This window comes from Carcharodon carcharias, chromosome 5 (assembly GCF_017639515.1).
Source record: "Carcharodon carcharias isolate sCarCar2 chromosome 5, sCarCar2.pri, whole genome shotgun sequence".
NCBI lineage: Eukaryota > Metazoa > Chordata > Chondrichthyes > Lamniformes > Lamnidae > Carcharodon > Carcharodon carcharias.
In genome coordinates, this window is record NC_054471.1 from 104,306,741 (window position 1) to 104,332,421 (window position 25,681).

Below are 25,681 nucleotides of genomic sequence, written 5' to 3' on the forward strand. Positions count from 1 at the left end.
CCAAAATCAATCAGAAGATTGTAGAGTCAGCCTCTTGAAGGGTATGTATTGCACTGTGTATTTCTCACCAAATCAAACTTTGAGATAAGGAAAGTAATCTTACCTGTGTACAGTAGCAAATGCCTCTCTCACTCAGAATTTAAAATGGCCTCTCCGCCTCACCCGATGTAAAGCTCCACAGCAGACATACCTGGAGCTCCAAAATTAAAATCAGCTTTCAAAGAAAAAGAAAAGAGCTTTTCCTTCACAGAAATGAGCAGCCCAGGCTTCAACTTCATTCTTGCCAAAAAAAACTGCTGGGTTGGATATTCTTTCTTGAGAATTTTGCTTCAGAATTTTTAAAAAGTAAAGTCATGGTTCCTTTGAGTGCAGAAAAACACCTCCGATCACACTTGCTTCAGAATGGCGCCGATCGTGTCACGGGACCTGATGTCACATTGACAAGAAACAATGTGAAACAGTGCAATGACAACATACAATGATGCAAAACAATATTAAATTGGAAACAATGACACAAGTCGGGAATACAGGCCCTAAAGTGTGTGCAACTTTAAGGCAAAACAATGTCAAATGGTGACTTAAAGCGAGGGCTTACTGTAGTAGGGAAGATAAAGGGGAATCACTAGATGTTGTCTACTTGGGGCAGAAATTTTCACTCGGCCGGTGGGCGGGCTTGTGCCAACCCGCTTGAGCGTGAAATGATGCGTGTTGACGTCGGCTGAGCATGCCGATGTCAATGCGCAGTCGCGTGATCGCTCTGTCAGTGGGCACACGCCAGAGTTGGTCGCACCCACCAACAATTAAAAGGCCTGTTAAATCCATTAAACAATTAACTTAAATTTTTCGCTACCTGTCCAACCTAATGATTGGCGGGCAGGCGAAAAGGCCAAGCAGCCTTTGAATATTTTTGGAAACCTCATCCATGGACGGGATGAGGTTTCCAAAAGCAAATAATAATAAGTTTTAAAATTTCATTTATAACATGTCCCTGCTCCTGTGAGTCACATGAGGGGATATGTTTTATTGTATTTGTATTTTCTTCATTTTCTTTTTAAAAATGCTTTATTTCTCTGAGGCAGCTCTGTGCCTCAGGGAGGCTATGAAGTGCTTACTCATTTGCATGCGTTAAGTTTGCAGTCAGCCCTCCTCCTCCCCTCTACCCCCCACAATGCACATGCAGCATTAAGCGCTGCTGTTCGCGTTTCACGCTAGGTGGGCCTTACAAATTTTGCCCTTGGATTTTCAAACACCTCAACTGGATAAGATGCCACACAAAAGGTTAATACACAAAATAAGGGTTCATGGAGTTGTGAGTGATATATTAGTATAAATAGAAGATTGGTTAATGGGCAAAGTGGGCAGGAAACAGAAAGCTGGGATAAATGGGCATTTTCAATTTGGCAGGCTGCCACTAGTTGAGTGCTGCAAGGCTCAGTGCTGGGGTCTCAACTCTTTATGATCCATATTAATGAATTAGACAAAGACACAGAGAGTAATGTATCATGTATAATGTTTGCTGACAATACAAAGCTAGGTGGGAATGCAAGCTGTGAGGAGGACACAAAGAGGTTGCAAAAAAGGTATAGACAGATTAAATGAGTGGGCAGCAGATGGGAGGTGGAATATAATTTGGGGAAGTATGAGATTATTGATTTTGGTCATAAGAATAGGAAAGCAGAATACTTTTTAAAAAGTGTGAAAGTTGTAAATGTTGATTTTAGAGGGACTTGGGTGTGCCCATATAAGGAACACAAAAATTTAGGATGCACGTACAGCAAGCAATTAAAAGGGCAAATAATATATTGGCCTTTATTGCAAGGGGATTGGAGCACAAGAATAAAGAAGTCTTGTTACAATTATATAGGGCTTTGTTGAGACCACACTTTGAGTACTGTGCACTTGATGGTTTTTTGGCTTTTACCAAAATGGTGGACAGCGCCCTTCTACACATAATGACCATTTGCCTACAGTTCATCATATTGGAGGCTTAGGAGGCTCAAAGAAATGGGTGCTGCTTGGCCAAAGTTCTAGGCTGTATTACTGAAGTTGCCAGTTTCTGGAGAATGCGTTGTCAAAAACACCTGAGTATTACATCTAGTTAACTTCCTTCATAGTTGGGCAAGGAGAAACAATAAAGTAAATGTTGTAAGGGTTGTTTTGTGTCACACAGAGGGGTCTGGAGGCTTGTATGATTAAACAGTAAGTGTTCATAAACAACTCATAACTATGTACATCTCCAAGGTATCGCCCTGCATGGGTGCTGTCCCCACGCTTCTCCTCCCAGACTCTTCTGCACACAATCTGCTATCATGTGACTCTCTACACCACGACTGTTTTCCCGGCCCCACATTAAACCTTGCTCTGTCTGAACACCCTTAAACTTCAGAATGAAATAGAAGAACTTGAATTTATTTAGCACCCTTTACAGAAGGACAGAAGAACCAGGACCAAAAGTAGGCAATTCAGCCCCTTGAGCCTGCCCCGCCATGCATTACAATCATGGCTGATCTCATTTCGGCCTCAACTCCAATTTCCCCACCCTCTCCCCATAACCTTTCAACCCATTATGAATTAAAAATCTGTCTATCTCCTCCTTAAATTTATTCAGCATCCCTTCATCCACTGTACTCTGAGGTGGTGAATTCCAGAAATTCACAACCCTTTAAGAAAAGTAATTCCTCCTCATTTCTGATTTAAATTTACCACCCATTAGCCTAAAACTATGGCCTCTCATTCTAGAATGCCCCACAAGGGGAAACATCTGCTCTACGTCTACTTTGTCTATCCCCTTTAGCATCTTATGTACCTCAATTAGATCTCCTCTCATCCTTCTAAACTCTAGCGAGTATAGGCCTAAATTGCTCAATCTCTCCTCATAAGACAAGCCCCACATCTTTGGAATCAATCTAGTGAACCTCCTCTGAACCGCCTCCAATGCAACTACATCCTTCCTCAAGTAAGGGGACCAAAATTGTGCACAGTGCTCCAAGTGTGGTCTCACCAATGCCTTGTACAGTTGCAACAACACTCCCCCTATTTTTATACTCTATTCCTTTAGCAATAAATGCCAAAATTCCATTTATCTTCCTTATTACCTGCTGTACCTATATACTAGCTTTCAGCAATTCATGCACAAGGACATCCAGATCCCTCTGCACTGAAGCATTCTGAAGTTTCTCTCCATTTAAATAATGAAACGCCTTTTTATTCTTCCAACCAAAATGGATAACCTCACATTTATCCACGTTAAACCCCATCTGCCAAATTTTGGCCCATTCACCTAACCTGTCCATATCCATTTTAAATTTCTTATTTCTTCATTGCAACTTACTTTCCCACTTATTTTGGTGTCATCTGCAAATTTAGCTATAGTACCTTCTATCCCTGAATCCAAGTCATTAATATAGATTGTAAATAGTTGGGGCCCAAGGGCTGAACCCTGTGGCACCCCACTAGTTACAGCTTGCCATCCAGAAAAAGACCCATTTATCCCGAGTCTCTGCTTTCTGTTGGTTAGCCAAAATCCTCTATCCAAGCTAATATATTACCCCTAACTCCGTGTGAACTTATCTTGTGTATTAATCTTTTGTGCGGTATCTTATCAAAGGCTATCTGGAAGTCCAGATATACTACGTCTACAGGATCCCCATTATCCACTTTGCTTGTCACATCTTCAAAGAACTCTAGCAAATTATTCAAACATGATTTACTCTTCATAAAACCATGTTGACTCTGATGGGTTGCATTTTGACTTTTCAAATGGCCCCATTAGTACTTCCTTAATAATGGATTCCAACAATTTCCCAACAACAGATGTTAAACTAACTGGTCTATAATTTCCTACTTTCTGCCTCCCCCCGCTTTTTGAATAAGGGCATTATATTAACATTTTTCCAATCCACTGGAACTTTTCCAGAATCTAGGGAATTTTGAAATATTACAGCCAATGCATCTACTATCTCCGCTGCCACTTCCTTTATGGCCCTGGGATGTAGACTATCAGATCCTGGGGACTTGTCACCCTTTAATCCCAATAGTTTGCTCAGTTCTTTTTCTCTAGTCATGGTGATTGTTCTAAGTTCCTTCTTTTCTATATACCTCTGCACTACCTGTTACTATTGGGGTGGCACTAGTGTCATCCACCGTGAAAACTGAGGCAAAATATTGATTAAGTGTCTCTGCATTTCTACATTCCCCACTATTAAGTCCTCAGTCTCATCCTCCAAGGGACCAACATTCACTTTAGCTACTCTCTTTTCTTTTGTATACTTGTAGAAGCTTTTGCTATCAGTTTTTACAATTTGCACTAGTTTTCTTTCATAATTTACCTTTGCTCTTTTTATTTTTTTTTAGTAACTCTTTGTTGGTCTTTAAAAGTTTCTCAATCTTCCTGCCTGCCATTGACCTTTGCAATTTGGTATGCCTTAGTTTTTGCCTTTAAGTTGTCTTTAACTTCCTTGCTTAGCCATGGATGCTTTGTCCCCCTCTTATTATATTTCTTCCTCTTTGGAATATATTGCCCTATTGTCAATTTTCCTGACTCTTACATGATTTTTTGGTGCCATGTGGGGTTCACGCACTCTGTCCCTTCCTTTCACTTTTTGGTAACAGTCAGCCTCGTCACTAACCTTCTCCTTAAACTTTGATTTTTTTATATTTCCATGCAACTGAACCCTCCCCTCTACTGTTAAGTTTAAAGCCCTACCTAGTTATCTAATTCGCCAGGACACTGGTCCCAGCATGATTCAAGTGGAGCCTGTCTGAACGAAAGAGCTCCCTCTTTCCCGAGTGCCAATTAACTCGTGGCTCAGTTAGTAATCTGGAGATTTTACCTTTTTGGTTCTGCTTTTTAATTTAGCCCCTAGCTGCTTGTATTTCCTCAGCAGAACCTCTTTCCTCGTTCGACCTATATTGTTGGTACCAACGTGGACCATGAGAACTGGATCTTTCCCCTTCCACTCCATGTTCCTCTGCAGCCCAGATGAGATATCCTTAACCCTGGCACCAGGTAGGCAACACAGCCTTTGGGACTTTTGATCCTGGCTACAGAGAACAGTACCTATTTCTCTAACTATACTATCTCCCATTACAACTACATTTTTCTTTTCTCCCCCCACTTGAATGACTCCCTGTACCACGGTGCTATGGTCAATTTACTCATCCTCCCTACAGTCCCGGCTCTCGTCCACACAGGAATCAAGAATCGCGAACCTGTTGGATAAGGGCAAAGACTGAGGCTCCTGCAGTGCTACTTCCTGAATCCCTCTACCTGCCTCACTCATAGTCATATCCTCTTGTCCCTGACCACTGGCCGAATTTAAGGTAGTTAAGCTAAGGGGTGTGACTGTCTCCTGAAACACTGCATCCAGTTAACTCTCCCCCTCCCTGATGTGTCGCAGCATCCGAAGCTCAGACTCCAGCTCATCAACTCTGAGCCGGAGTTCCTCGAGCAACCAACATTTGCTACAGATGTGGTCACTAAAAACCACAAGGGGGTGGTTCTTCAGGGAAGATCAATGTGATACTTTAGAGATATTTAAATATTTTCCTAGTGCAACCACTGTTTTTGTATAAGCAAACTTGCCAGCCGAGCGGCAATGAAATAAATGGTCAAAGAAATAAATGATCTTTTTTCGAAGTTTTTGAATGTTTGTTGAGGGATAAATATTAACGACTACATTGGTTCTTTTACATTTTCCCTGAGATTTGAAATCTCTGGAATTCAGTTTGATGACCCATGTGAAAAATTGACCATTGCACCGTGGCTCCCCTACAGTATCACATATAAGTATCAGCCTAGATTATTTGGTCAAGCCCCTGGAGTGGGGCTTGAGCACACAATCAATCAGTGGGTCTTAAGCTCATTGGTACATTGAAACACATCCAGGTGGCTGGGAACTGGGCAGAGGCAGTGTATCAGAATGTAAGGTATAGGCAGGCAGTGTGCCTCAGTCCTACTCCCTTAAGGTTGGATGTCAAAATAAATTATTTGATGCACCAGATTCCCAGTAAGAGTAATTGGATGTTGCTTTGGGTAATTTGCTTCAAAAAGGCTAGATAAGAGCTCAAAACAGGACCAAAGTATATTAACAGAAGATCAAATATTCCTTGTAGCACAGCAGTTCCTGGACTGCTGAGGGTTGAGGGTATTATGTGTGGAGGACAGCAGGCCATGGTTAAATGGCAGAATCAGATATTCCGGGGTTTCACCTTTTCACCCATGAAGATTCAATTCATGAAGTTGATGCACAATGTCCTTGATGGGTCAAATTATGTCTTTTTTCCGAATATGACCCTATGTGTGTGATGATGCTGGTCAGGGAACATGCACTTCCCATCTTCAGTTCCTCTCAGAAGATGGTGGTTAATTTCTCAGGATAAGTAAAGATGGCAATTCATTATTCTATTTTTTTCTAGTATTCATGGAGACCTGAAAAGATATAAGTTTCAGATGCTAAACAACTTAATTAAACTAATTAAGCAATTTGAATGGTGCATCTTTAGTTGTACTGCGTTCAGTCTGTGGACCCAAATTTTATTTGAAGCTTGATTGTTACATTAGTTCTTTTCAATTGTTTGATTTTGCTTAAATGCAAACTGAAGAAGTAATTCATCGGGCTGTAACTCCAAGCTCCAGGGTAATGCACCTGGGCCGTACCCCGAAGTTGCACTGCAGAAGCCCCCCTGGATGCTCCCTGGTAAGGATTGCATGGCAATTGCCCAGGAAGCTCAAATTTTTGGTGGACAATTGCCCTACACTAGGAACCATCTGAAAATGCAATTTAAATTGCAAACTTCGGATGGTTCTGTCTGTGTTACATGAATAGTTACCCAGGAAAGTTACAAGAATTAAAACCACTTCTAGCTTCTGCGTAATTATTCTACTGACCCATCCTGACCCCTCACGGGACTACTGCCCCCCACCCCCCCCCCCACCAACCCACTCACCGACGCCCCCCAGGACTCCTCTCACCCTCCACGGAAACACCCACCTCACCCAAACCCCAGTGGGACTCCTCCCACTCCTCCACTACCAACCCCTGATCCCCCACAGGACTTGACCCATCCCTCAACATTCCACTGGACACCCCATCCCTCCACCACCACCCGCCCCTGACTACCTCTCCCCACCCCCAATAGGACTCCCCCCAACTCCCCTGGTCCCCTCACAAGACTCCGCACCCCCCCCCCCCCCCACCAGCCCCATTCCCAACTGCCCAACAGGAATGACTCCCAACTTTACTCCCCATGTCCTTTGCCCAACCGAATCTCCACCCAACTCCCTTCCAGGCCAAACTCCGGACCAACACCTGACCGCCCCCCCCCACCCTCCTCCCCACTAACCAGTCCCAGGTCTGACTCCTGACTCCCGCCCTCTCCCCCTCCCCCTGCTGAGCCAACTATCAACCTTGCCCCCACCCTGCCCAAGGCCTGACCCAACCCTATCCCCCCACCCCCCCAAAAAATCCTAGCCACTCACCTTCCCCTGACTGTCAAAGACTCAAAGACCTTTAACCTTGGCTGGACCTTTAAACTTACCTAGTTTACAGCAGCTAGTGTTATAAGAAAGGGGGTGTGATTTACTTACCTGTGACTGAACAGCCTTTGCCAGTAGGCCCCAGGAGCGAGCTGCACTACACAAATCTCACCCGGCCTAAGCTGGAAGGTTGGACGAGATAGGATTGCCTGGATTTCCAGTTAAAAAATTTTGAGTGGAGTGGCAATCTGACTCAATTGCCACTCCATCGGAAGTAACAGCCTAACAACAACTTCTTCTTAGGTAGTCCCTCGGGGTCGAGAATGACTTTCTTCCACTCTGGCCCGACGGGTGATGAGATGGTTGATAAGTCCAGTGCACGATCTGCAAACTCTTAAGCATGCAGGCTGGCGCTAATTCAAGTTTGTAGGCTGTTTGCAGGGCAGGTGCAAGAGTATTTGCTGCCCTAGGTGGACTTTCAGCCTGGTGCCCTCCGCCACCCCCCCCCCCACTCCCCCTCCCCGACCTCCCCCCCCCACCCTGCCTACCCCCTCCACCCCACCTCCCCCCCACCCCGCCTCCCCCCCACCCCGCCTCCACCCCCACCTCACCTACCCCCCCACCCCACAATTAACTTTCAAAAATGAATACAGTAAAATGGTCCCACACTCTCACAACCGCTAAGAGATAAATAGGTATGATTTGGTGATGATTTCTGAGGCATGGTTACAGGGAGAATAGGTTTGGGAGTTGAATATCCAAGGGTACCGTGTTTCGGAAGGATATGCAGGAAAGAAAAGGAGGTAGTGTAGCTTTGTTGGTAAAGGAAGAGATGAGTGTTAAGTGAGGAATGATATAGGCACTGGAGAGCAAGACATAGAGTCAGTCTGGAGAAATAAGAAATAGCAAGGGAAAGAAGTCCCTGGTGGGAGTAATCTATAGGTCCCCAAACAGTGCTTTAGCAGTGGGGCACAGTATAAACCAGGAAATACTGGCAGCATGTAAGAAAGGCACGGCAATAATCATGGGTGATTTTAAGATGCATATAAACTGGACTAATCAAATTGGCAAGGGTAAGCCTCAAGGGAGAGTTCATAGAGTGTATTAGAGATTGTTTCTTGGAGCAATATGTTGTGGAACCAACCAGGGAGCAGGCTATTCTGGATTTTGTTTTGTTTCATGAGATTGGATTAATTAATGATCTCTAGTAAAGGATCCTCTAGGGAAGAGTGTTCATAGCATGATGGAATTACAACTACTCCTGCTCCTAGTTCTTATGTTCTAATTGTCAAACTCATGGGTAGATGTTACTCTTGGCCTGCTCTCAGCCCTCGCTCAGGCCTTAGCCTCTCACTGCTCTCTCTGCTTCTGCAGCACCATTTTCCTTCCATGCTGCTCACTAGGTTTGTGCATTCCGCTCCCACACTTCACTTGAGACCTCATCACGAGACCACCCAGGACCTGTCCGAATGGTTGAACCTGAAAACACAGAACTCTTAAGTAGCTGGCATTTTAACCAGTAGCACCACCCATTCTCAGTGCATGATGCCGGATGAATAGAAATGAACTTTCGTGCAGTTGAATGAAAACTGAAGGAGTCTTGCTCCCAAGATAATTCTTCTTAAGTGGAGTTACCCAGAAATGAAAGCTTTGTGGTTTTTGATGTTGGGGGAGGGGGTGGGGGTGGGGGAGGGAGAAATGTAATTGTTCATCCACCTTCTGACTGCCCTGGTGCTGAATGTTACATGTGGTAAAATGACCTGCATCCTGATACTTCAGTCAATTGCAGAATTATCTTTAGGGAAGCACAGAAAAGCAGTGGCAAAGCATGTTTCAATTTTCATCTTTAGTATTAAAAATGAAATATACAAGAAAGGTCAGACAGATTGTGATCTCGGTAACAGCTCTAATATTTACAGCTCTACCAGGTTCCAGCTTTTACACACTAAATTTCCATTTTATGGCAACATATTGCCTAAAATTCTGACCACATGAGCAAAATATAATTAATTACCTCACTGCCCTACAGATAGTTTTATTGTGATCCTGCTCCAAAGTCAAACTCCCTTGCAGTTACACAGTAAAGGTTAAATTGGCAAAAAATACAAACGGTTGTCGTTTGTTTAGAATACTGACAGCATGTCTCTCAAAAGAAATATCTCCATGAAAAGCAACACAAATAATTTAACGTCTGAACACTATGATCTCTTAAACAATTTCCCAGAATATGTAGCCACATGCTGTTTGAAAATCAGATCTCAATTTTCATGTGTCCAAATTGGTGTTTCTCGGTACAGTGCAGGGTGCTGGAAGGCTCTAAGAGAGCTTGAGATCATCCAAAGATTCAAAAGCAAAAGTATGAAGCAAACTTCGAAGACCGGCAGCAATGAATGGTTGAAGAGGAGGCTCCAATCACAATTTTTATGGTCATGTAAAAACAAGGATTGGTCTAGCAATCGCAGGGGAGGGGGCAGCTTGGTCATACTGTGAGATAAATGACGCATGAAAACTGATCAGCACCTCAGTGCAAATGAAATGTCAAGAATACCAGTAGTCCCAACTCATCACAGACCTTTTTGCATTGAGGAAGGTTAAGCAAAGTTTACTTCACTCAAGCCACTTCACTTAAAAATTAGGGAAAAAGCCTAGAATATTTTAAATACTATAAAGAGAACTAAACTGAAGGGTAGCTTCAAGATGAATTACTTAACCGGAAACTAACAAGCTCCCTTAATAATTCACATTCTGTACTTCAATTCACGATTTATAGATCAATAGCACATACCTCAAATGACTTAACAAAACACTGCTAGGGAAGCTACATTCAATTCTTTTGTCTGGATAAGTTGCATTTCTGTGGAATTTTATAACCAAGTATAACATGAAACACATGTACATCAACAGATTTAGCACATATTGTCTATTTTGTTCTGTGGGCCCACAGCCAGTAGAAATTGGATATAGACTACCAACCTGGGGGGGTGGATGCTGTGGGGCTGGGAAAGAGCTGCTCACAGCAAATTCCAGAGGGGCTGCACTGAAACTACATGGTGCCACACCCTGGGCACTCATGGAAAGTTGCTCATATCATTTTAAAGGTTCAGACAATTCAATTTTTTGCCACGGTGTTGGTGTGGCTGAACCACCCCCTCCCCCCGACAAATCTTGCCACTCTAGCGACTGCCTAGTGTGCCTCATGGTTTCACCAGTCCTGGTTGCTGGGAGGTTTTTGCACTCCCTCCAACACCTCAACTTCACCTCTGCACGTTCCCTACAAATTCTCTCAATGTGTTCAGTGCCTTCCTGAATGGGCCTTCGCTGTTTTGGTCAGTCACAGGCCAGGGACTCCAGTGAATTGGCAGAGATGTTTGACCTTTTCAGGAATTCTTTGAGGACATCCCTAAAGTGTTTTCACTGTCTCCTGAGAGTCTCTTGCCATGACTGAGTAGAGCAATTATTTCAGGAGCCTGAATACAGGCATACAAACGACATGTCCCATGCAGTGAAGCTGGTTTTGAGTGATTAGCGCCTCAACGCTGGGCATGTTGACTTGGGAGAGGATGCTGCTTTGGACCACCTTTCATGCCACTGGATTTGGAGGATCTTGTGAAGGCCTCACTGGCGATACATCTCCAGTGCTTTGAGGTGCCTGCTAGAGGTTGTCCAAGTCTCTGAAGCATATAGGAGCATTGGGATAACTATGGCGAAGTAAACCATGGCCTTAGTCTTGGGTTTGAGATCCTGCTCCTTAAATACTCTTTTCCTCAGTCGGCCAAAAGCTGAGCTGGCACATTGGAGTGGATGATGAATTTTGCCATCTATGTCTGCCTCTGTCAAGAGGAGGCTCTCAGGATCTCACCGTTGATCTTAATCGACGGTGGAGAGATGTTTTGCTCTGAGGGCTGGTTAGAAAAGGACTTTAGTTTTCTGGGTGTTTAGTGAAAGGCCCATTTTCTCATGCGCTTTGGAGAAGGAATTGACAATGACCTGGAACTCAGTTTCTGAGTGAGCGCCCACGTAAGCGTCATCTACATACTGCCTGAGGTTGAAATGCTTTTGGTTTTGGGCTGCCTGGTGCATAGGTTCAACAGTTTCCTGTCTGTTCTGTAGATTAACTCCACTCCTGTGGATTATTTTGGATGTGAGGTGCAGTATTGAAGTGAGGAAAATGGAGAAGAGAGTTAGTGCAATGACACAGCGTTGTTTGGCCTCAGCTTTCACTGCGGGCAGTTCCGTTAGTGAGGATGATGGCTTGCATGTCACTGTGAAGTAGGCGGAGGATGGTGACTAATTTCTGAGGGCAATCAAATTTGAGGTGGTTACTCCATAAGTCTGCATAGTTGACAGAGTCAACAGCTTTCATGAGGTCAAAAAAGCCACGTACAGTGGTTGATAGCGTTCCTTGCACTTTTCTTGAATATCACGGCTGTAATGGGTGAAAACCACATTGTGACTCTCAAAGGAGTTCCTCAGCCACTAGGGGAGGTGGCTGAAGAGGATCCTTGCAATGATCTTCCTTGTGGCAGACAGCAGGAAGACTCCTCTGTAGTTACCACAATCAGACTTGTCGCCTTTCTTGAATAAAGTCATGGTCACAACATCCCTGAGATCCCCTGACATGCACTCCTCTTCCCAGATGAGGGATATGAGGTTGTGCAGACGTGTCAGGAGTCTATCTCTCCCTTGTTTCAGAATTTCAGCAAGGATTCTCTTTGCTATAGAGGCTTTGTTGTTTTTCAGCTGTAGAATGGCTTTTTCACCTTCGCTCTGGACCAGGACTAAGTTGGACAGGGTATTGAGGAATGGAATTGAGGACGTTTGAGTTGAAAACAAAGTCTCGGCTCACAAGCTCTTCCAAATGCTCTCTCCAGCAGCACTGACTGCCTCTCGATCCTTGGTGAGCTCCCCCACCCCCCAGCATCCTTGCTTCTCAGCAGGGTGGCTCTTGAGTGCCTGGCCATAAATCATCTTGACAGTGCTGAAGAAAGTGCACATGTTGGTGTCCACAAGTAGTTGGATTTCTGTGCTTTTTCTACTCACCATTTCTTCTTTATGTCACGGTTTTATGTTGTGCTGCTGCCTTCAGACCCATGTAGGAGTAAAAACAAAAAAACTGCGGATGCTGGAAATCCAAAACAAAAACTGAATTACCTGGAAAAACTCAGCAGGTCTGGCAGCATCGGCGGAGAAGAAAAGAGTTGACGTTTCGAGTCCTCATGACCCTTCGACAGGCCAACCAGGAGGACTTTAAAATATTTAAGTCTATAGGTTACAAAAGCATGGGTGAGTGTTTCTGCAGCAGATGAGCTGAGATGGGGGGCTTAATTGGAAGATATTATGGAGATAGAAATAGGTGGTCTTAGGGGTGGCATGCATATGTGATCAGCAGCTCATCTTGGGGTCAGATATAACTCAATTTTACAAATAGTATGGTTCAGCTTCAGACAATTGCCATTGATGGGGATGGAGGCACTGCCTAGAGAACAGAGTTTCTGGAGCTCAGACTTCCAAATATTTTCAATAAAAATTGGTGTAAACTGATAGCATGGTGGATAAAAGCACAGTGCCTCATATCCATTAGTTAACATCCAGGCTCCTTTGTCGTAATACCTGGGTGTGTCCTGTCTAGCTGACAGGATAAATGCACCAGAGGCCACAGAGCATGTAGTCAAATAGTCATGGCACTGGGAATCTGCAGTATTGACTCAGGATCCCATTAAGTGTCATGCATCAGGTCAAATAATACCAAGCAAACATCCTGATTATCACCATCATCTTTCCTCAACTGGCAAATCAATGCTTCTTTATCCTGAATGCAACTTACAGGAAGCAATAATGGAAAAAAGGACATAGAATTTATTGTGGATGATGGGGGCTTCAATGTCTACCATCCAGAGTAGCTTACTAGCACCATCCTTGACTGAGCTGGCCAAGTCCTGAAGCAGTGAGACTGGGCCTGCATCAGATAATGAGGGAACCAGCATAAAATAAGTCTGCTCAAGATGGAATTGGTAGAAGTGATTTCTGTCCCTGTAAAGGCAAAGCCTCATCCCCACTCTACAACATATAGTGTGACACTATCATCATGCTAAGTAGGCCAGACTCAGGAGAGATCTACAGTTAAAAACTAGGCAATCATGAGGTGCTGTAAGAGTAGTAGAATTATATATCTCCAAGGCCCAGCACATCCAGCATTCCTCCATCATTATCAAGCTTGGAATGTAACAGGGCATGCAAGGGCCATAATCAAGCATACTTTAGAATGATGTATTGACCTAATGAAACTACAGCACTAGATAAATATCAAAAGCAGAACGTTGTAGACAGCACCAAGTGATTTTACAATCAACAGGTCAGAGTAAAGATCAATAGGCCTTCCATATCTATTCCAGACTGGTATTACGCAGTCAGATAACGAATGGGAGAAGGTGGCTCCATGAATAAAAGCATCCACAATCACAGCACAGCCCAGATGATGAGTGTGAGACAAAACTGAAGTATTTGTAAGCACCTTGTAACTAAAGTGGCAAATGGATAGTCCTAGTTCACCTCCTTTCACAGACCCCAGCATCATGGATACCACCGTCTACCTAACTTGATTCAATCCACAGGATAATAAAAAGTAACCAATTGACACATGCAATGGACACAACAAAGGCTATGGAATCTGACAACATTCTGGCTGATGACCTGTGTGTCAGCATTAGCCAATTCCTTCGGCTAATCATGTAAAACACTGGCTTCTATCCAACAAGGTAGAAAATTGCTCAAGTGTATTCTATTTACAAAAAACAGGACAAAACTAATTCAGCATATTAATGCCTTACTAGCTAGCCTTCTCCCAGTCATCAACAACGTGATGAAAGATGTCATCCATAGTACCATCAATTTGACATCTACGCACCAATAATCAATCATTTCATCAAGATTCAGCCAGCTTGAACCAGTTGGCAGCAGATCCTTGATTGGAGTGACCCTACGGCTTGGTGGTATCCCTGCCTGAGTTAAAAGGTACAGAAGTTTGAACTGGATTTTGGAAGCCCAAACACACCTACCCTGTAGGACTGACCACTCTATCAGCTGCTGCAAAGGTGGTTACATTCAAGGAAGGAGTGTTAGCATCCTATCAGACTGTTAATCAGTCTGAAAACCCTGCTTCATCCTGTTTTTCAAGGGAATGGTATGAACATACAACAACAGCCTTGCTCTAGGTAGGGTGTTAGCACTCTTGACTCTGAATCAGGACATTCATGTCTCATTTTCAGAGATGTAAGCACTAAAATTGAGGTCTTGAGGGAGCACTGTCCAAAGTGCTGTCTTGTGGATGAGATGTTAAAACCAGTTTCCTCATCTGCCCTCTCAGGATACTATTTTGAAGAGCTGAAGAGTTCTCTCTGGTCTCCTAGCCAATATCTCTCAACCAATGTCACTAAAACAATGCTATGCTTATATATTACTGTCTGTGGGACTTAGTGGTGTGCAAATTAGCTGCCATACCACAACAGTAACAATGTTTCATAAGTTCTTAGTTGGTTGTAAATACTTTGGGAATGATGTCATGAAAGTTGCTATACAAATGAGCAGAAATATGGCAAATGGAGTTCAATGTGAAGAAGTATGAAGTGATCCACTTTGGAAGGATGAATATGGAAAGACAGTATGCTATAAATGACATGATTTTGAAAAGTGCAGATGAGCAAAGAGACCTTAGTGCACATATATGCAAGATCCTGAAAGGTAGCAAGGGAAGTTGATAAAGTATTAAAAAAGCTTATGGGTAACTTGGGCTTATAAATAGAGAAATAAGATGTAAAAGCAAATAGTTCATGCTAGAACTTTATAAGTCACTGGTTAGATCTTAACTGGAGTATTGTGGATAATTCTGGTCACCACACAACAGGGAGGATGAAAAGACCTTAGAAAGGGTACAGAGAAGGTTTACAAGGATGTTACCAGGCATGAAGGACTTCCATAATGAGATGGGGTTGGAAAAGTCAGGACTGTTCTCTTTGGAACAGAAAAGGTTAAGGGGAGATTTAATTGAGGCTTGCAAAATGATGATAGGTTTTGGTAAAGCGAATAGAGAGAAAATATTCCCTCTGGGAGTGGGTCAATGTCTAGAGGTCATAGAATCAAATCATCGGTAAAAGATCTAGAGAGGAGATAAGGAAAGACTTTTTCATCCAGATTTGTTGGGATCTGGGATGCTCAACTTGAAAGATGGTGACAGCTGATTTCATAACTAATTCTCAAAGAGAGTTGGGCAGATATTTGAGGATGAGGGATTTACAGGGCTATGGCCAAAAAAAACAAGAACATGGACTAAGCACGATTACTCTTTCAAAGAGCTAGCACAGGTACCTTGGGCTGAATGGCCTCAATCTATGCTATAAGTTTGTATAATTCTACCAAGTCTTTCTTTCTAAATTCAAGATGGGGGGGTAAGAAGAACTGCCGTTGTCAGCATCTGGTGGATAATAACATTAACGAGTCCTAGTAAAACTGGGTTCACTTGGAAACCACCCATTAGCTGGAGTTGTGACTCACAGATAGGTGTGGTTGTTGAAAGTCAGTGATCATTTGACAACTAGCACAATAAAAAAAATTGACAATCATATGTACATTGTCAATGAAGTGTGTTCTGGTGAGCTGTGTCTGAATCTGAATTTTAACTTTTTTTCCCCATTTTCTAAACTTGCATGCTTACATTTGTGTTACACTTCTATAATCATCCATGATTTTTTTTAAAGACTGTCCTTCCAACTTTTCATTTTTGCAAATTTTGTCTTTCTCTGTTATTTCTCTATTCACTGGGTCCTCAAGTATTAGTAAAAGCAGAATGAGCTAGGAACGCACACAGGCACTGGTTTACATTTGGAAAAGAAAAGGTACGTTAACGCTTCAGTTGGGATCATCCCCCAGTGTTCGGCAAGCGACTTGCCCCCTTGACTGCTTCAGTTTTGTTCCACAAGCAGCCTCTGGGAGGCGCAAGAAAGCAGCCAGGGAAGCCTTGTGCTGTGGCGATAGGGAAGCATTGATTCAGCGTAGGTCTGGGAACCCACCGCTCTTGAGAAATATAGAAATAAATCAATGTACTAAATATGACGCATTTTACTGGAAACTATGCAATACCTTTCAAATCCCTACGATATTTTTTCTGGACAGTCACAACCTAACGTCCGACTGGACACCATTGTGGATTAGCACCATCATCTGGGGTCGGGCACGGGGTCAAGCTCTCTTATGGCTCGATTAGCTGTAAAGATCCTAACTTAAGTAAGTCCCTATGATATCAGCTCAGAATTTAGCACTAAATCGGCGTCTTTCTCCGGAGTAAAAGCGAGAGCAGTTGCTGTGGGAAATAACATGGGGGAAAGAAAGGGAAGCTTTGCTCGGTATCAAACGCTTTCGAATAGACAAAGAGTAACAGAAGTGGGAAGGCATCCCTCACTTTTAGTATAACCGGTTCAACCTCCTCTGTACAAGTTGTAACCCCGAAACCTCACGAGGAACAAGAACTGACTAAAATCTAGCAATACTTAAACTGCGACAATAATTAAAAAAAAACACAACATAGAGAGCTGTGGGAGGTCTGTCGAATGGGAGGTAGGAATTCCGAAAGCCCTGTTTTGCCAGTAGCCCCTGGGTGGACCGCTCACTTAACTGTTCAACAACCCAAGGCAGCGCACCCAGCACCAGACAAGAAAGCAGCTTTCATTCTTTCCAATCTTCCCCACTTCACTTAACATGGACCACTGGGAATGTTGACGTCAACGAGAAGGAGGGAGTGTGGGTTCCGGTTCAGGAACTGGAACTAGGGGAAACCGTGAAGGAGAGAGAGAAAGATAGAGAGGGGGATAAACTAGGAGACATGTAGGACAAGGGGAATGAAAATAAAATAGGCGGACAGATTTACCTGATGCAAATTTCTCCTGACTGGGATACCACAAGCAGCCAGCAACAAAAGGAAGAGGAGCGAGGCTGTGGCTTGGGGGCGGCTGGTGGGTTTAAAATTACTTTATTTAAATATACATTTAATTTAATGTGCGATTCCTTTCCTGGTTGTGGTGCCTTGGGGGAAGGCAGAAGGTTGGAGGCGATCGGTTTCTGGAACCAGAGCACTGAACCCCGAGACAGCGTTCCGCTGGGACCCCCGAGACAGCGTTCCGCTGGGACCTCGAGACATGTTCAACTGCATTCCTCTGTGGCGGTGCAACCGGCACGTCGAGGCCGTGGACAAGAGACACTGCTCGCTCCTCGCCGTCCCTGACGAGATTTATCGCTATAGCCGGAGCCTGGAGGAGCTGCTGCTCGACGCCAACCAGCTCCGGGAGCTGCCCAAAGTAAGTAGAGCCCCCCGCGCGAGTTTTCATTTTCAGACCGAGCCTTGTCCTCTGCTTGAGGCACTCACAGCCTCAATGTGCCGGGTTGTGTTTCCATACTGTGCTAAAGTTCTCCTGTGCAGAAGAGAAGTTATGCCGGCAAAAGCAGTTCACAAGGTAAGTGGAGGGAAAACAATCGAAATATCAGTTGATATTTTAAGGGATTCAGCGCTATCGTCGGTATTTGTCGTTTAAAAAAATCCATTGGCCACTCTAAACTAATTTTGTGGGTTGGTGGTTTTGGCAGCGGAAATCCTGAAATGTCAAAGACCTGGCAAGGTTTAGTTATAATTGGCAATGGGATTGACCTACAAGTTAGCTTTCCTCACTGGCCTTTCTCTCAGATTCCACATTGATTTATACAGTTAGCGGGAGTCATGCGTTTTGCACTTTGACCTAGAATACGAACATCCCTTACATCTCTACAGTTGCACAAGCAGAAATGATTTTGTATTTAATTACAGAATGGGTCACTAGTTTACGATACCAAATCGCTAAAGAAGTGTTGTTGCAGGAACTAGACGAATACAGACAGACTTGCTACCTCACTTCTGGGACTGGGTGTGAACCACATCCTGACCAATGGGATGAAACCTCTCTTCATTAGTTCCAAAGATTCCATGTACGTTTGTTTTTTTTTGTTTGCAGTCTCAGCCTAGTTCCCAAGAACAGAGATCAAAGATACTTGTAATCTGGCAAATTTTGCTCAGGAGCCACCAGAAGGGTTTGTGTGGGAGAAACAAAAACGGAATTACCTGGAAAAACTCAGCAGGTCTGGCAGCATCGGCGGAGAAGAAAAGAGTTGACGTTTCGAGTCCTCATGACCCTCGAAACGTCAAATCTTTTCTTCTCCGCCGATGCTGCCAGACCTGCTGAGTTTTTCCAGGTAATTCTGTTTTTGTTTTGGATTTCCAGCATCCGCAGTTTTTGTGTGGGAGAAAGTTGTTTTAGTGCAGTAGGTTTATTCCTAAGTACCAGGCCAGGTAGGGGCAGCGTTACTCTGTATTTACGCAAATGTTTGATCCTGATGCTGTTTTCCCAGAATGTTCAATGTCCCTGTACTGACAGCCTTGAGGATATGTATCCTAAGTGAAATGCTTAAAAAAAATGCTTAAGTGTTGAGGTTTCCAGAAAGGGTCAGTTCTCCAGAATGCCATATCTGCAAATCAAGCCAACAGGTTGGTTGAACTAAATTTGCATTCCAGGCAATAGATACTTACAAAGATGTAAGTTTAAAAAAAACTACCAAGCAAAGTATAGTAAAAAGTCAAAGTGGATAAGGTCAAATGTAATGAATGAATTCTTTGAAGAAGTAACAGAGATTGTAGACCAGTGTAATGTAGGGAAGGTAAATGCATGGACTTTAAAAGGTCTTCAGTAGAGGCAGAAAGGATAACAAGCTGGCTACAAAACAGAAAAGAGAGATTGGGCATTGAAAGTAGTTCCCCAGACAAGTGGAAGTTAGGAAGTGGTGTTCCACGAGAATATCTACAGGGACTACTGTTGTTCACCATTTGTATAAGTGATATGGATTTGGGAATGGGAAATCTATCAAAATTTATGGGTGGCACCAAATTGCGGAGTATAATTAATAGCGAGAAAGACTGTGACAAAATGTAAGAAATGCTCAATAGACTTGCAGGATGGTCAAATCTGCCAGGATCTATTTGAATGGTGGAGCTAGCTTGAGGGGCTGAATAGTCCACTCCTTATCTTGTGATCCCAGAATGGGCGAACTTCGATATGGATCTGAGAGATGGTGCAGTTTGTAGAAAGAATAAGGTCACCTTACTTCTTGGAAAACAAGAGTCTAAAGAGGGTAGAGCTGCAAAGGTATCTTAGGGTGCAGATTCACTAATCATTGACAGTAGCAATTCAGGCTACAAAAGCCATAAAAATAATGATAATTGATTTCACAGCAATAATTTAATCTGGTGTTGACGGTGCTCCTGGTTACCATTTCAGACATTTGTTCCTCCTTTGTCCCTGACTCCATTATGCTAATAACTATACCAAGCAAATCTCTGGAGTAATTGGAAATGTTAAGTCATTTTAGTTGAAGATGCAGGCTGATGTGCATTACATAGAATAAACAGCATAATATTGCATTCTGGTAAATTGGATCCGAGTCTGTTTAAGGCCACAAAGACAGATCCGAGGGCTGTTGAGAGTTTAATAGGTGTCTGGTAATTGGAATTTGTCGGGTTCAGGCGCTCATTTGTAAGCTGAGGGAATTTCAAGATTGCTTTGCATCTGTGACACAGTTTGTTTGAATTCTGTAATGCCGCTTTTTACACATTACATAGAATACGCATCAAAAAAGAGGTTGTGCAATGGGAAATCATGGTGATAACGTTAGGCATCATTTATTTCTTTGAAACAAAGTTGAGGAGTGCCTTGCTGCTCATATTTAATCATGGGATGCTTCTGCAACTATGTACCACTGGTGATGACTGTGGAAATCCCCCTAGGCAATATGAAGCATTAAATTCGCTTGCTAGTTTTTGTGTCAAATGGATCTATGGTCATACAGATCATGCTGCTGGTATGAATATTTAGCTGAACGATTCTAAATGAAAGTTAGAGTTGTTGAAATTTTTCATTCACTGCTGTATTGACAACTGTTTTAAAAAAAAATGAAGCCCAGTCAAAGCATTAGTTTGAACAAGTTTTAAAGTGATACTGTTAAGGTTCATTTAATTTGCTACGTATATATGAAGTGGCAGGACTGAATTAACTCTTGGAAATTGAGAGAAAGAGAAAACGTAAAATAGAACTAAAGACTCTTTCCCCATCTCCTCCACCACCACCCCCCACCATTCTTTCTCTTTCTCCCTTTCTCAAAATTAGTGCATTCTCCAGTAGACTGCCAAGCTGTAGAGAATTGTGATCGCTATGATACAGTTATTAAAATGGTGACCTGAAAGGTAAATATTTCATACCCATTGAAGCAATGGGTTAAGTTATTAAACTGCACCCCCATTCAGTAATTTGTTTGGGAATGTATACCCCTAGCAATACAATTGACATAGATACATAGCTGAGCTCACACAGCATTTTAGACTCGTTGTCTGAGTCAAGGGTATACTGATAACTAGGCCTTTGTGTAAATACCTGAAAATATGCATGGACTCATTTAAAATCATGGAGCATTTTAAAAGTAAATTCAAAATTGTGGAGGAGTGAGACCTGATCAAAAGTGAAACTGGTGTTTGGAGAAGAAAACTGAGCTTTTGACTTTGTTGGATTCAACTACAGCAACTAAGATCAGTTGACCCACAAATAGAATGTCCATTTTAACCAACCTCCCTGCTAATTCTCTGGTGATGGAGTGCTTTTGTGACACATTCCTCACAGCTGCTAAAATTGATAAATTTTCCGATAAATGTCACTTGAGGCTGGATTATTGAATGGGAGTTCAGTATTCTGTTTTCACTCTTCAGACTTACCCATAATAATGATTTCCTACATGCTGTGAATGTTTTATGATTATGTCTTATATTGTGCACAAATGAAATGTCTTATGCTGATAGCTTACTGTGGAAGTAAAGGGAAACCTTTAATCTTTCCAAGTTTTTCTGAGCCAATAAGTGCCTCCGTGCATCAGAAACTTCATTGTTCTTGAGCTTTATCAGGTTGTTTTAAGAAATCATTCTTCACCTACTGGAAAAGCCTGACTTCCATGATGGAAGAAGCAAAAATATGGGGAAAAAATTGGGCACACTATTTGGTTCCATCAAATGTTGTGTCTAGTTTCACCAAGTTTTCTTCCCTCCTCTCCTTTCCCTTCTAAAGGCAATAAGTTATATGAGGTATGAATCAATCAATGCTGACATCCCTTTTATCATCCTTCCTGCATGAGTCTATCTAGACAGTGAGCATCAGTGGTGTCCAATTTTGTTTGACAATGCTCCTGTGAAGTGCTTTGGGGTGTTTACTATATTAAAAAAGTGCTATATAAATGCAAACTGTTGTCATTGGCAACTGGTTACTTAATGGTGAAGAACTTGACAACTGAGGAGTAACCTGATCACTGATGCTCAATTGCGTTCTGCCAGGGCCACTCAGCTCCTGACTTCATTACAGCCTTTGGTTAAACATAAACAAAAGAGCTGAACTCCAAAATGAGGTGAGAGTGACTGCCCTTGACATCAGGCAGCATTTGACCAATTGTGGCATCAACAAGCCCTAGCGAAAGTGAAGTCAATGGGAATCGGGGGAGAACTCTCCACTGGTTGGAGTCGTACCTAGCAGTAGGAAGATGGTTGTGCTTGTTAGAGGCCAATCATCTCAGTCCCAGGACATTAATGTGGCTTTTCTCAGGGTAGTGTCCCAGGTCCAACCATCTTCAGTTGCTAACTTTCCCTCCATCATAATGTCAGAAGTGGGGATGAAAGTGGATGATTGTACAATGTTCATACTATTCACGATTCCTCAGATATTGAAGAAGCCTGTGTCCAGTCCATATGCAGCAAGACTTGGACAACATTCTATCTGGTGAGTGGCAAGTAACATAAATCCAACACAAGTGTCAGGCAATGACCACCTCCAAAGAGAGAGAATCTAGCCATCTCCCTTTGATACTCAATGGCAATACCATCACTGAATCCCCCACCATCAACATCCTGGAGGTTACCATTCACCAGAAACTGAACTGGGCCAGCTGTGGATACAAGAGCAGGTCAGAGGCTGGGAATTCTGTGGCAAGTAACTCATTTCCTGACTCCCCAAAGCCTGTCCACCATCTACAAGACGCAAGCCAGGAGTTTGATGGAATACTCTTCACTTGACTGGATAAGTGCAGCTCCAACAACACTCGAGAAGCTTAACACCATCCAGACTAAGCAGGCTGCTTGATTGGCACCCCATCCACCACCACTGCACAATGGCAGCAGTGTGTATCATCTACAAGGTGCACTGCAGCAACTCACCAAGGCTCCTTAGATAGCATCTTCAAAACCCACGACCTCCACCACCTAGAAAGTCAAGAGCAGCAGATGCATGGGAATACCACCAGCTGCAAGTTCCCCTCCAAGCCACACACCAATCCTGACTTGGAACCATATCAATGTTCCTTCACCGTTGCTGGGTCAAAATCCTGGAACTCCCTCCCTAACAGCAGCGTGTACCTACGCCAGACGGACTGCAGCAGTTCAAGAAGGCTAGATATGGACAACAAATGCTGGTCTAGCCAGCGGTGTTTAAATCCTGTGAAAGAATTAAAAACAAATGCCCTCTGCTGACCAGGCACACCTGTGCTGGGTTAACAGGATAGTGACCAGCAGTGGAGACCATGGCTGATTTTTATTAACCTTCTCCACCCATAACCAAGCGATTCAAAAATCAATGTAGTTCAAGCATACAAACATAGGAACAAACGAATTAGGAGCAGGAGTACACCATTCTGCCCCTCGAGCCTCTTCAGCCATTCAATAAGTTCGTGGCTGATCTGATTGTAAAGCCTGATAACCTTTCACCCCCTTGTTAGTCAAGAATCTATCTCCCTCTGCCTTAAAAATATTCAAAGACTCTGCTTCCACTGCCTTTTGGGGAAGAGCGTTCCGAAGGCACTCTACCCTCTGAGAGAGAAAATTTCTTCTCATCTGTCTTAAATGGGCGATCCCTCATTTTTAAGCAGCAACCTCTAGTTCTAGATTCTTCCACAAGAGGAAACAGCCTTTCAGCATCCACCCTGTCAAGTAGTTCACCTTGTCATGTAGTTTGTTCAGATTAGCTGATTTAAAACAGATTAAGAACAGCAAAGGAACAGTATGATGATCTTTTGGGTGCTCATATAAAAGGGAATCCAAAGGTCTTCCATTGGCATGTCAACAATTAAAGGCGTGTCAGAAGAGCAGTGAAGCTAATTAGGAACCAAAATAGAGATCCATTGGAGCTGGAAGGAATGGCTGAGGTACTAAATGGGTACTTTGGATCGGTGTTTGCTGAAGTGGAGTACTTTGTCAAAGCTATGTTAAACAAGAAGTTGCCAGGGTATTGAATGAGATTAAAAAATAGATGAAGTGACAGTACAGGAAATTCTGGCAATACAAGTAGAAAAGACATCTGGTCCAGGTGGGATACATGCTAATTTGCTTGTGGAAGTAAGGGTAGAAATTGCAGCTTTGCTGGACACAATTCTTAAAGACAGGAATTACATCCTATTCCAAAAAGGGGAGAAGGATAAATCTGGCAATTACAGACCAGTCGCTTCAGAGTTGGTGGTGAGGGTGCTTTTAGAGAGAATTTCCTCTTGGGTCATTAACAGGCGCCTGGATTAATAAATAAGTGAGAGGCTGCATTGCTTTCTTATGCGAAAATCATGTTTCACTAACTTGATTTTGTTAGGTAATAGAGAAGGTGGATGATGGTAGTGCAGTTTATATAGTGGATGTGAACTTTCAAAAGGCATTTGATAAAGTATCACATGTTAGCCTTAGCAAAGTTGAAGCCCATGAAATAGAATGGGTAGTAGCAGCATGGATGCAATATTAGCTGAGGGGTAGAAAACAGAGTAGTGATCCTTCGGATTGGAGGAAGAGAGTGGAGTTCCCCAAGGCTCAGGGCAAGTACCACAATTGCTTTTGGTGCACATTGACTTGAACCTGGGATAGAGGGCACAATTTCAAAATTTTCAGATGATGTAAAACTTGGAAGTATATATCATGAGGAAGATAGTAATTGACTTCTAGAGGACATGGGCTGGTGGAATGGGAAGACACAGGGCAGATGAAAATCAGTATAAATATTAGGTGATACCTTTTGGGAAGAATAAGCAGAGACAACACAGGCTAAATAATACAGTTTTAAAGGGGATGCAGGAAGAGAGCGACCTGGAGCGTTTTTGCACAAATCTTTTGAAGTGGAAGGACAGGTTAACAAAGCAGTTAATAAAGCATATGGGATCCTGGGTTTTTACATAGAGTACAAAAGCCAGGAAGGGCTGTTTAGTTTTTTGAAAATACAGGTTTGTCCTTCAGATGCAGTATTGTGTCATATTCTGGGCACCACACTTTAGGAGGGTTGTGAAGGCTTTTGAGAGGGTACAGAAGAGATTTAATAGATGGTTCCAGGAATAAAGCACTGCAGTCACTTGGATAGAATGGAGAAGTTGAGTTTGATCTCCTCGGAGTAGAAAAGGTTAAGAGAAGATTTGGTAGAGATGTTTAAAATCACGAAGTGTTTAGATAGGGACTAAATAAAGAGAGGCTGTGTTTCCAATGGCTGAAGGGTCAATAAGGGTCAGAGAATACCGATCGAAGGCGATTGGCAAAAAATCCAGAGGGGACATGAAAAATTATTTTACACAATGACTGGTTAGGATTTGCAATGCATTACCTGTTTGGACAGTGGATGCTGATTCAGTGGTAGCCTTCAAAAGGCATTGGATAAATGTTTGAAGGGAAAAAATGGCATGGAGTTAGAGAAAGAGCTGGGGGAGTGGGATTAACTGGATTGTTCCTTTAAAGAGCAGGCATAGAAGCGATGGGCTGAATGGCCTTGTTCTGTATTGTACTATGGTCAGAGATTAACAATAATGACATGGCTCATTAATGCATCACAGTCTAGGGGGTCCAAATTCCAGCTTCTGAGCTTTCCATTCCTGTTATCTTTCCACCAACCTTGCAACAATCTAGGTTTTGATAGAACATCTAGTCATAGTTTTACACTGTTCCAATTATAACTTTGTTTTTGCTTTGAAATTTGTGACTTCACGAGGTGCTTGTGGCAGGGTCAATCTGTGTCCAATACATTAAAAAAAATGCAGTTTTATTGATAAATTAATGACACCTGCTTATCCTCGCCAAGAGTTAGTTTGTTC

General features: G+C 42.9%; 1 protein-coding gene across 4 annotated transcripts in view; it reads left to right on the top strand.

Moving 5' to 3' along the window:
* The first annotated feature begins 16,348 nt into the window (after positions 1 to 16,348).
* The window catches only part of lrrc1 (leucine rich repeat containing 1), a 158,005-nt gene continuing 148,672 nt past the window's right edge, over positions 16,349 to 25,681 (top strand). The window contains exons 1-2 of one of the 4 annotated variants that reach the window (XM_041187133.1): positions 16,349 to 16,365; positions 17,560 to 17,820. In XM_041187133.1, the coding sequence (XP_041043067.1) occupies positions 17,662 to 17,820 (159 nt within the window). In that variant the 5' untranslated portion in view covers positions 16,349 to 16,365; positions 17,560 to 17,661. Of the gene's footprint in view, positions 16,366 to 16,609; positions 16,754 to 17,068; positions 17,084 to 17,559; positions 17,821 to 25,681 lie in introns of those variants that run through there. The other 3 variants (XM_041187132.1, XM_041187134.1, XM_041187131.1) reach the window with 3 other exon arrangements.